The sequence below is a fragment of the Amphibalanus amphitrite genome, unplaced genomic scaffold, assembly GCF_019059575.1.
Source record: "Amphibalanus amphitrite isolate SeventyFive unplaced genomic scaffold, NRLGWU_Aamphi_draft 000099F_arrow, whole genome shotgun sequence".
NCBI lineage: Eukaryota > Metazoa > Arthropoda > Thecostraca > Balanomorpha > Balanidae > Amphibalanus > Amphibalanus amphitrite.
Window position 1 is genome coordinate 1 of NW_024881594.1, and position 12006 is coordinate 12006.

The window sequence follows — 12006 nt, forward strand, 5'->3', positions numbered from 1 at the left end:
GCTGACGAGGGAAAATCCAGACGACAGTGATCGAGGGCTGAATCGAGGAAGGTGCACGTTCTCAGCCATCGACAACGGGCAAACTGCTATCATCGTCGATCTCTCGGTGACCGACCTTGTCAACAACGCCGTTCAAGTAAGAATTGCCACAGAAAGGAAGTCTGCTCAATCTTGCCAACATGCAATCATTCAGCTCCCGTCCCTATATTCACTCCGTGATTTGCACCAACCGGCTGATGGTTCAGGGCTACCTTTCTCGGGCTGAGCGTGAGGATTAGGCATATCGACAACACCATGTAAGCTTCATTATTTTTAGGGGGAGGGGGACAAAGCGTTGATTGGGTAAATTTATTGGGTAGTTCGATAGGACTCGGGGGCTCAGTTTTTAATGGAATCGCATCGCTGTCGAATGATTGCGTCAGGGCTGGTCGGAAGTGACGAATTATGTTGCGCGATGGGAAGGTTTGCTGCGCAGGTGTGTAGATTTGGGTAACAGATAGCACGATGGTATTTTGGTTTTGAAGCAAAAATCAAGGTGAGGGTGCGTCTGGTAATCATGAGGACTGCGCTTGAATTTGGTTTATTTACTCCGAGGTGTATTGCGTGAATAAAACCCCGAAAGTTTAGCGGCATGAGTACCTATAAGAAAGGTCAGGAGTGATGACAAGGGCGATAAGGGCGACACTTATCTAACGGACGTGAATGCCTGGCCAAATGTGAGCGAGTACGGGGATACATCGAAATGGACCACCTCTTGACAATTTGTCTTATACTCCGATCTCTCTCTCGCTCTCTCTCTCTCTCTCTCTCTCTCTCTCTCTCTCTCTCTCTCTCTCTCTCTCTCTCTCTCTCTCTCTCTCTCTCTCTCTCTCTCTCTCTCTCTTTCTCTCTCTCTCTCTCTCTCTCTCTCTCTCTCTCTCTCTCTCTCTCTCTCTCTCTCTCTCTCTCTCTCTCTCTCTCTCTCTCTCTCTCTCTCTCTCTCTCTCTCTCTCTCTCCCTCTCTAGGTTGTATTCTCTATCTTGCTCCCAATGATTGTAACATATGTCGACGCGATTGAACTAAACCATACAACAAAGTAGGATAAAGACCGAGACAATCCAACTAGCCGGAAAGAGGCTGGTTCGAGCCGGGCCCCTGTGCCTGTTTTGACTCTGCTGACGCCGTCGATCACTGCGAGATGGAAAATGAGTATTCCGTGACTCGATGAATTCTACTGCGTATTCCCATGAAGTATAGCAAAGGCACCGAGCGGCTAGCCGTCCGTGTCGACCGGACTTTGAAGGGCTAGGGCTAATATGTAAGAGTGTAAGAGCGATAAGCGAGGGCAAGGTTGCCGAGTTATAGTGTCGCGGAGTGGCTCCGCCGAGGTGTTCAGTAGAAACACAGAGCTATGGTTTCGCGGAGTGGCTCCGCCGAGAGTATAAACATTTAGGAACTTATCCCTCAACTGAAGCACAACCGGACCACCCACAACACCGAGTCGACAGACCGGCAGAGGTGTGTACAACCGTTGTTTCCTTTGAGTTTGGGCGAAATTGTCCGCACTGTGGCAGTGCGCACGCGAGAGATAGAGGTGGCCGATGGAAGTGTAGAGTTGTTATGCGGAGTGGCTCCGCCGAGAGTATTATCATTTAGGACTTTATCCCTCAACTGAAGCACAACCGGACCACCCACAACACCGAGTCGACAGACCGGCAGAGGTGTGTACAACCGTTGTTTCCTTTGAGTTTGGGCGAAATTATCCGCACTGTGGCAGTGCGCGCGCGAGAGAGAGAGGTGGTCGATGGAAATGTAGAGTTGTTATGCGGAGTGGCTCCGCCGAGAGTATTATCATTTAGGAACTTACCCCTCAACTGAGGCACAACCGGACCACCCACAGCACCGAGTCGACAGACCGGCAGAGGTGCGTACAACCGTTGTTTCCTTTGAGCTTGGGCGAAATTATCAGCACTGTGGCAGTGCGCGCGAGCGAGAGAGAGGTAGTCGATGGAAATGTATGCACTGTGGCAGTGCACGCGATTGAAGAGCAGGCAGTGGCCGGGAGCGCATGAGAAACGTAGCTTCAATGGAAGAGAGTAATAACGTAAATGGGGTCAGAAGGACACCCAGTGCCAATTTGCTTAGGATTCAGGGATTTAAAGGGGTTAACACCTCATTATACGCGCATAAGTAGCAAACAGGGTATAAACTCACCTCAGGAGATAACCATGCAAATTTCAGCGCCACTGGGGGGATTAGATGGAAACGGGAGGGTCGGTTTGTCTAGCCGAATGTTCTTCGTAGATGTATGCATGATCGAATAAATGGTGCGTGCGCGGATGAAAGGGAGTAACGAATGGTTATATTAAGGACCAGTGGGAGCTAGACACTCACGCTCGAATTGCATAAATTTCTCTGATGGGATAAAGCCCTTGGCATCGAACGGATACGAAATGGGAACATGGGAAGGCCTTGCCCTGGGGTTTAAAGCCAAGCAATTCCATCAGCCGGTGACAAATCCCATCCCTTCCAAATTGAACCTATTCCTCCCCGAGCAGTGAAGACTATATGTTGTAAGGAAATTGCAAGCCTCTCAAATAAATTTGTACTGCACGACGACGGAGCCAGTGCCATGTGGGAATCAGACGGGCATTAAAGAGGAGACGATACATCTGCCCACCCGGTGTCGTCCTCCGAGGCGGACGATTACACTCCGTAACAGCCACTCGTCACGCACACGGCACATGAGCACCGCCAAGCCGCCCAGCAGCACCGTTACAATTAACAATTATACCCGGATTGACATAAACATCACCGATGATTGAAATAGGGTCAGGCATCGCTTCCAACTTCCAATTGTTAAAGTCGGACAATGTTTTTTATACGAATGGGTTGAGTTAATGCTTTGTCAGGGTTACATGATTTGTCGAAATTAGAACACGGTCTTTTATCGCTCTACAAAATGCTTATCGGTAAAACTCGAGGAAAGGAATTAAGATAAATCGTATCGAATTAAGAGGTACTATATTAGGGAATAAATCGGGGCTGCGAGGCCAGTCTATGCGTGTCGTACCCCCGTGTACGTTGTGTTCACCGACACGGTTATCTACACTTACGAGTGATGGGAAACAGGGACGGGTTATTGTCTGGGTTGATCGATTGAATGTGCAATTATGATTGATCTGATAGCGTTTGGGCCGAAGTTCACTTTAAACGTACAAATAGGATTATTGGTTAAAGCATCAGTGGCAGGGGGTTTAACGTTGGTGATTTAGAGGTGCTTAATTTTAGCGATTGGTTTGTTCCGGAACGGTAGGTTAAAACGGCTGGGTTACAGGGGGAATACTGCTTTCTGAATAGGTTTGGTCGGAGAAGGATCTGGTATTGGATCTGGTGATCTGGAAACTGGCCTGATGCGGTAAATAAGGGGCAAGGGAAATAAGTATGTATGGAGGTCGGTTCAGGGGAACCAGGTCATTGTAGGGTTACTGGGAGCGGGCTCCAGTTGAAGTAGGCGCTAGGGCTATGTTGATAGGTGGTTTGTAGCTCAAAGGATCGTTAGGCGATGAAGATGCTACGAAATTCGGGATTAGATAGGTTTTGCTTTAGGTTCTCTATAAAAATTGATAAATCGACGGCTCAACAATGGTGATCGCGGGCGACGCGCGCAACATGTTTTGCTCTTGCATGGTCGTTCTCGTTCGATGTCTCGGGCGGTTTCTACGGCGTAAGACGGGCAAAATAAATAGCCGTGTCGCGGTCACGGCTAAGGCTCAAGGGAGAGGGGAAGAGAGTTGGACTCTACAAAGCAGGGAAAATCCGGCCTGGCATTAGATTCTCCCTTGATGTTAGGTTTTAGGCCTTCGCTGTCGTTTTTTTACTAGCTTGAGTCGGAGACGGGATAGATTAGACAAGTCAGATCATGCCTGCGATCGTCAAACTTATGTCGCCACTGAACGAGACGTTGTTGAAATTGTAAGGATAGATTAGGATCAGTGCTGGTATTTAGGAATTATTTGGGAAGGGGAGGTTATGACCATTTTTTTTTATTTTGGGAGCAGGCTGCTCATGTGTTCTATCTTGGCGGCAGGGTGATCCGCAGCCTAATACACCAGCTACGTTTTTACATGGGCAGGGAAATGACATCTAACAAGCTTGCATTAACTTGACACTGTGCACCACTGGGGGAGAGTTAGGTAAAGAGGGAGGGAGCGGACTGATAGTCTGGCGTTTTTCGTGTGTGTGAGATGTGTGTTTGAGTGCATGATTATGCTACGTTAGGTTATGTTTTTAGGTTAGGTAGGTTAGGTTAGGCTAGGTTAGAGTGAGTTGAAGTGTGAATGTGGTATATCCAGTGGGAGGTACCCCTCCGTGCAGTGGCCGGGATGTGACTGTGATGTGAAGTGTCGTTTCTTCTGTTTCAAGTAAACGTATTTAAAGGGGGGAGTCCCAACCGGGTTGAGAGAGAGCCTCGGGCAGCCAACCTGATTAAATATTCTTCTTTGAATGCCCAGAACCCAATGACCCATCACCGTACAGCGTAGCAGCCTATATGCCCCAGTGACTGACCAGCCTCGCAAACAAACAAACAAATAATTATCTTGCAGCTGAGCCCCGCTACAGAGGCAGCTGGAGCTCCAACAGCTTCGGCGACGACTGGAGCTGGAGAAGCAAGAACAGGATATGAGGAGAAGACGCCAGCTGAAGATGCGGAAGCATCTGCACGGCTGGAAGAGCGGCTGTTGAAGGACGCAGAGGGAGGTCTCAGCTGGGAGCGGAGGGACGACTTTGTCGGGGAGCCAGCTGTTCTGTGCCCAGTGGATTATGAGTGCCGCCCCGTGGAAGCAGAGTCAGTGTCTCAGTGTCCAGCTAATCAAGCTAGTTCAAGACCAGCCGATCCAGTGACAAGCAGCGACTCGCCTAACTCAGCTGTGCCTCGCCATCCTACGCCTGATGACAAGAGACGATGTTCTACTCCGGGTGTAGCAGAGACAGTGCCGCAGCGTCCAACTAGTCCTCCCAGACCAGCCCATTCAGTGGTAAGCAGTGATCCACCCGACCCGGTCGTGCTTTGCCGTCCCATGTCTGAGGATGCGAGACGGTACTCTACCCCGGGTGCAGCTGCTCCGGTGCAAGTTGCCCCTGTCTACCAGCCTGGGCATCTTTTCCATCGCAGCCTCCCCAGACTCACTCTGCCCACATTCGCCGGCGACACGAGCGAGTGGGTGAACTGGTTTGCTTTGTTCCGCACTTTGGTCCATGACCAGCCAGCTCTGACCCCCACGGAGAAAATGGCTCATTTGCAGGCCGCTGTCACTGGCTTGGCCCAGAGGACCATCGGAGGGATGCTGTATAGAGGGGAGCTGTATGAGGAGGCAGTTCGAGTACTAAAGGACAGATTCGGCCGAGATGATGACATCATCCACTCCAACCTCGACAGCATCTTCTCCTGTCCGGCACCTTCTCATCTCGATCCTGCCAGCCTGGAACAGTTTCAAGCCACAGTCCACTGCGCTGTAGTAGTGTTCCAGAGTCTGGGGCATGACGGTGACCTGTACAGTTATGAGAATTTGAGACGTGTGGTAGAGAAGCTACCGACTGAACTGAAGAGAGAGTGGGGTGAACATGTCTTAAACCTCGAACCAGAGAAGCCCAGCCTGCTCCATCTAGACTCTTGGCTGTGCAGACAGGTCAGGATCGCGCTGAACTTCGCGGCTGTTTCTCAACAGCATGGAGGGCGGTCAGCCGAAAAGAAGCGTGAAGCAAAGACGCAGGGAGCCAGTGGAGAACATGCTCTTCAGCGGACGGCTCTGGCGACTGAAGCACAGAACAGAGCCGGCAAGACTTGCATCTGCTGTGAAGCTGCCCATGACGTTATTGTATGCCCCGCATTCCTCAGCAAGTCAGTGGATGAGAGAGCTGCCTTTGTTGCTAGCTCAGGTGCCTGCTTCTTCTGTTTAAAGACAGGTCACGCCGTCAGAAAGTGCCGCTTTGCAAGGCGATGTGGCATCGAGGGTTGTGAAATGAGGCACCATCTGGTGTTGCACGGCAGCAGGAGGGTCGGTCTCGGTACAGAGGCCAGCCGGTCGGTGCCGAGCTCAGAGCCTGATGGCCAACGGGTGGTTGCTGCGTCGTCACTGCCTGTGGAACAGGTCACTACTCTTCTCCAGGTTGTGGAGGTCACCGTCGTCGGCCAGAACGGCAAGACCAGGAAGGTATGTGCGCTGCTAGACCCAGGATCACAAACTTCTCTCGTTGCAGAAGATGTCGTGGAAGAACTCGGACTCCAGGGGGAGCGCCAAACTTTGCGACTGAGAAATGTTGAAGGGAATGGCTCCCAGCAGCGCACGAGACGTCTGCAGTTAAATCTGTTGACTGAGGGAGAGGAAGTCTACTCTGTTTCAGTGCCAGAAGCCTTCTCAGTAAAGGAGATCAATCTTACTGTGCCGCATTATCCTGCAAAACAGTGGCGGCATGTGCATGATCTGAAGCTGCCGGACTGCCGTGGGCGCAAGGTGGAACTCCTACTCGGAGCTAACGTGATTGAGGCGGTCCTACAGCTAGAAGTGAGAACCGGCAGCCCCGGTGACCCTGTCGCGATCAGAACTGTGTTCGGTTGGACACTGACAGGCTCTGTAGCTGGACTCGTTCCCGGACAGATGCGTGATGTTATGCTGATTCATCACTCATCTGAGGAGTCCCAGTTGTGCGCAGCGATAAGCGACTGGTGGACGACTGAGTCGTTTGGGAGCATGTTTGAAGGCCAGGCGTCTTATTCTCAGAAGGACACTCGAGCCCAGACTATGCTCGATAGCACCACGAAGCTGCAAGATGGTCGCTACGAAGTAGGACTCCTCTGGAAACAAGAAGACACGAAGATGCCTGACAATCGCAAGATGGCAGAGAGGCGACTGGAGTCGCTGGAGAGGAGCCTGTCGCGGGATCCTACGAGAGCAGCAGCGTACGAAGAAGCTCTGATGGGCTATGTCGCAAAGAATCACGCTCGCAAGGTCTCCTCGGAAGAACTGTTGAAGAACAGAGACAAGAGATGGCTGCTACCGCACCATGCGGTGGTCAGCGCAAACAAGACCAAAGTGCGAGTTGTGTTCGACGCAGCGGCCCAGTTCTCTGGCGTATCTCTCAACGATGTCTTGTTAACCGGCCCAGACCTCCTCCGGAACTTGGTTGGTGTCCTGTTGCGCTTCAGGGAGGAACGAGTAGCTCTAGTCGCAGACATAGAACAGATGTTCCACCAAGTTCGAGTGGTTGAAGAGGACCAGCCGGCTCTGAGTTTCCTCTGGCGAAACCTGGACCAAAGCAAGCCTCCTGATGTCTACCAGATGACGGTCGTGATTTTTGGAGCAAAATGTAGCCCGACCTTGGCAAATCACGCTCTTCTGAGAACAGCTGCTGATCACGAAACGGATTTGCCTGAGTCAAAGGCTGCTGCTGACGCCGTGAGAAACAATTTTTATATGGATGATCTGCTGACATCGGTGAAAGACGTCTCGACAGCAAAGACTCTGCAGTCGGAGGTGACTAAGCTGGTCGCTAAGGGTGGATTCCGATTAGCGAAGTGGTGCAGCAACAGTGAAGAGGTGCTGCGAGAGATTCCAAGTGAAGATCGAGGTGCTGCAAGTCTTGACATCGGCTCTCTCGGCCAGAGCACCCAGCGTGCTCTTGGTTGTGTCTGGAATCCAGCAAGTGATGTCATGGCAGTCCAAGTGTCTGCTGCAGATGTTCCGGCGACAAAACGAGGGGTGCTGCGCAAGTTGTCGATGGTCTTCGACCCGCTGGGCATCGTGACTCCCTTTGTCTTGAGAGCGAAGCTTCTTGTCCAGCACCTATGGAAGCTGCAACTGGACTGGGACCAGGAACTGAGTGGAGAAGAGTTGAACGCTTGGCAGGCATGGTTGATGGAAATTCCTCACCTCGAAGATATCCAGATATCCCGATGTTACAAAGCCGGCTTTGCGCAGGATAGTCAAGTGATGCGCCGGGAACTCCACATCTTCTGCGATGCGTCTGAGCGAGCCTTTGGAGCCGTGGCATACCTCAGAATGTCGTGTACTGATGGCAAGCACATCACCTCCTTCCTCATGTCCCGGACTCGGCTGGCGCCCTTGAAGCAACTAACTATAGTTCGGCTCGAGCTACAAGCGGCCGTGCTGGGGGTGCGGCTCGCCAACTTCATCACACGGGAGCTGGCTACTGGTGTTGATGAAACTCTACTATGGACAGACAGTACCGTCGTACTTCGGTTTCTGAAAAATGAAAGCCGACGTTTTCATACTTTCGTCGCCAACCGGATCTCAGAGATTCATGAGTCCTCTGAAACAAGTCAGTGGCGGCATGTGCCGGGTGAGATAAATCCCGCAGACGTGTGCTCTCGTGGCCTGTCTGGCTCACAGCTCAAAACGTGCACCCTGTGGTGGTCGGGACCAGCATTCCTGACTGAAGATCGCAAGAGATGGCCTTCTGAGGAAGAAGTCGCGGCCACCTTGACCGCAGCAGATGAGGAGGTGAAGGCTCCACGTGAAGTCTTCTTTGCGGCGCACCACAGCGATGGACCATTGCTAGACCCAGCTCGACACTCATCGTGGGTGAAGTACAAGCGTACCGTGGCATGGGTTCTTCGCTTCACCAAGAACGCCAAACAAAGTAAGGGAAGCGGCATGCGAGTCAGTGGGCCTTTAACTGCCGAAGAACTCAAATCCGCCGAGATGTTTGTTCTGAAAGAAGCTCAGAAGTCCGCATATCCCGCCGAACTGCAAGCTGCTGCTAGCAAATCTAGACTGCCGACAGAAAGCATCTTACATCAGCTCTCCCCGTACGTAGACGAACAAGGCCTGCTGAGAGCCCGAGGGCGGCTTCGTAACGCGCCGGTGCCAGAAACCTGTCGCCATCCAGTCCCGCTTGGTAAGGACGAAGACATCATCCGACTAATTGTGACTGATGTACACCAGCGCGTCATGCACTCTGGTCTGGAACACACACTCAGTGAGTTGAGACTCCAATACTGGATACCGAAGGCGAGATCAACTGTGCGGAAGATGCTACACCGATGCGCATTCTGCAGAAACAGAAGAGCGCAGCCTCAGACGCCAATGATGGCAGACCTGCCGGCGAGTCGATTTGACATGACGAAGCCGTTTGCATGCGTCGGACTCGACTTCTGTGGGCCGCTGACGGTTCGCAAGTTTCGCAAGACTGAGAAACGATACATCCTGCTGATCACGTGCCTCGCGACTCGGGCCTTGCATCTGGAACTCGTCAGCTCCATGGACACAGACGGCTTTCTCATGGCGTTTAGGCGCTTCGTCGCCCGCCGCGGACGGCCACGTGTCGTCTGGTCTGATAACGGATCCAACCTAGTGGCAGGAGAGAAGGAGCTCAAGGTCTGTTTGGATGAATGGAACCAGGAGAAGATCGTCGATGAACTCAGCCAAAGACAGATTGACTGGCGGTTCAACCCACCTAACGCAAGCCACAAGGGAGGAGTGTGGGAGCGACTAGTATCCTCGGTCAAGCGTGCTCTGCGGGTCGTGCTCGGAAACCAGTGCGTCTCAGAAGAAGTGTTGTGTACTGTACTGACGGAGATTGAGTTTGTACTCAATAGCCGTCCGCTGACCTATGTCAGCACGGACATTGGTGACCCGGAGCCCCTCACTCCGAACCACTTCGTCTTGGGCTACCCGGAGGCCGCCTTCCCGCCTGGCATCTTCGCTGAAAGTGATGTCCTCGGCCGTGGAAAGTGGCGGCAGTCCCAAGCACTCGCCGATCAGCTATGGCGAAGGTGGCAGAAAGAATACCTACCACTGCTGATTCAACGGAAGAAGTGGGTGCGTGAAACCCGAGATCTACAAGTTGGTGATGTCGTCCTCATGGTGGATCAAGAGTCGCCCAGAGGTTACTGGCCGCTGGCGAGGATCACAGAAGTAACCACAAGCGATGATGGTCGAGTGCGCTCAGTGTCGCTGCAGACGGCAAGAGGATCCGTCTACCGTCGTCCGGCAAACAAAGTTTGCTTCTTGGAAAGTTGTGAGAGATCCCAGTGAAGCGGGAGTGGAGCTGAGCTGAAAGCTTGAGCGCTCGGGCAGTAAGTTGGAGGATGTGCATGCTGCAAATCAATGGACTAAAGGGCAGTGTTCGTGTCATGTCATATAGGCCAGTAGTCGCACGTATTATTGGTGTTCTACCCAGTAGAACACTGGGGGGAGTGTTGCGACTAGCCGACAATTTATCCGTGTTTTTATTTAGTGGTCCGTCATCTCAAGCCGGAGGTATTTCATCTGGAAAGCCGCGAGAAAATATGTGTTCAGCGATATTTAGTTGCAGTGAGAACGAGCGAATGTAAATCATGTAAAGGAAGAACGGCACTGATTTACCTGTTTGCATATACGTGAAATGCCATAGAATGAGTTAAGTGGTAAATGTGGCTTAATTTTGCTCGGAACAGTTTAAAACCTATTCAATCATGTAAACTAAAGCTGCAATGATCATGTAGTCGCTGTTGAACCGGCTCTGATGCTTTGGTGTTGAATGGAGTTAATAGAAACCGTCATTTTAAGCCACATTTTTTCCCGAATGTCGGAACAAGTAGGTGGTGGAATTTTAGCGTATGTGAAAAGAAACCTAAGGCCATCCGTACTAGGACATTTTAATGAAAGTGGTGAGGTCGAATCCCTCTGGATTGACATCTTTCCTGATGGAAGTCTCCATAGTAAAATTAGAATTGGAGCTTTCTATAGACCTCCTAATCAATCAAAGCAAGCGGATCTGGCCATGGTTGATGAAATAGAAAGAGGCCTAGATAAAAATACTGTCCTTTTAGGAGATTTCAATCTCCCAAAGTTGTCAAAAGAAGGAACAAGCCACAACTCGGAGTCGTGGTAGTGCTCTTCCGACTCCGACTCCGACTCCGACTCCGGGCTCCTGACCGACTCCGACTCCGACTCCGACTCCGACTCCGACTCCGGGTCTGATACAAAGGGCAATGGTGGCTGCCAAAATTCCGCGTGATATGACGCGCCGTGTTATTTCTACAGGGTGTCCGGAAAGTCCTGGCGTTTTTCAACATTTTTAAATAAATGCCTTTGGTCCATAGATACTCAAAAATAGAACAAAATAATGAGAAGGAACACCAAGCCACATGCTTCTGTTAAGTGCCCATTAATTGTAACCACCGTCTGTGCCGACGACGGCCTCGACGCAAGGGCGGAAACGCCTGCGGGCTTTGACGATGCAGGACATTTCCTGTCCTCCCATGCTGTCATGATGCGAGTCTTCAGCGACTCCAGGCTGGGATGAGAGGTGGCCTAAGAGTTTATTCTGCAAAACGCGTAGCATGCCTTAGTCGAGCGGCGAGTTAAGGCTGGGATAATAAGGTGGCCTATTCTCATTTCACCACGGTGATCTGGTCCGCCGAGCTCCTCTGTCAGTTTGGTTTGGACGGCAGTGGCGTTGTTGGAGCTGTTGAAGTGCGAAATGACCCTTAGGGCAAGTCGCCTTGATTGTCGTGTCCAGGAACCCCTCGTGGACTAGCCTGTCAGTCATTTATTTGACCTTGGCGAAGATAATGGAACATTTGTGTCCATCAGACCCCACCGTAGTCGTAACTGAGTGAGAATATTTTCAAAGAAATTTCCAATCCGAAATGCACCTTTGCCTGCTCAACCGTTCGCCGGGAAACGCCGCATCGCGCTGCAACTCGCGCCTCGTTCAAGCCGCACCGGGCCCCCGAGCGCGGGCTCTCAGCGACAAGGCGCATCTTCGCCCATATGCCTAGCACTGAACAGTGGCGGCGGAACACCTTCAATTAAAGGGGGGCACTGCCGACTTTTGGTCCCATTCTTTCCATGCATGCATGGAAAAGGCTATGTTAAAATGCCAAAATCAAAGGGGGGCACGGTGCCCCGGTGCCCCCTCGTTCCGCCGCCTATGGCACTGAAAACGGTTTCAAGGTCATATTTAGCGACCCCTAGCTGAGCGGTGAACAAGGGGTCATATCTGCGGTGATTGGTTGA

General features: G+C 51.7%; 1 protein-coding gene across 2 annotated transcripts; it reads left to right on the forward strand.

Annotated features, from left to right (window-relative positions):
* The first annotated feature begins 6366 nt into the window (after window positions 1-6366).
* LOC122380499 lies at window positions 6367-10550 on the forward strand. 2 transcript variants are annotated; one of them, XM_043363691.1, is made up of 2 exons: window positions 6367-7590; window positions 10029-10550. In XM_043363691.1, the coding sequence occupies exons 1-2, from the start codon at window positions 6640-6642 to the stop codon at window positions 10053-10055; spliced, it is 978 nt and encodes a 325-aa protein (XP_043219626.1). In that variant the 5' UTR covers window positions 6367-6639; the 3' UTR covers window positions 10056-10550. The 2 variants fall into 2 exon arrangements, with proteins under 2 accessions (XP_043219626.1, XP_043219625.1); XM_043363690.1 differs by having other exon boundaries at window positions 6367-6938; window positions 9198-10550.
* The last annotated feature ends 1456 nt before the right edge of the window (window positions 10551-12006 follow it).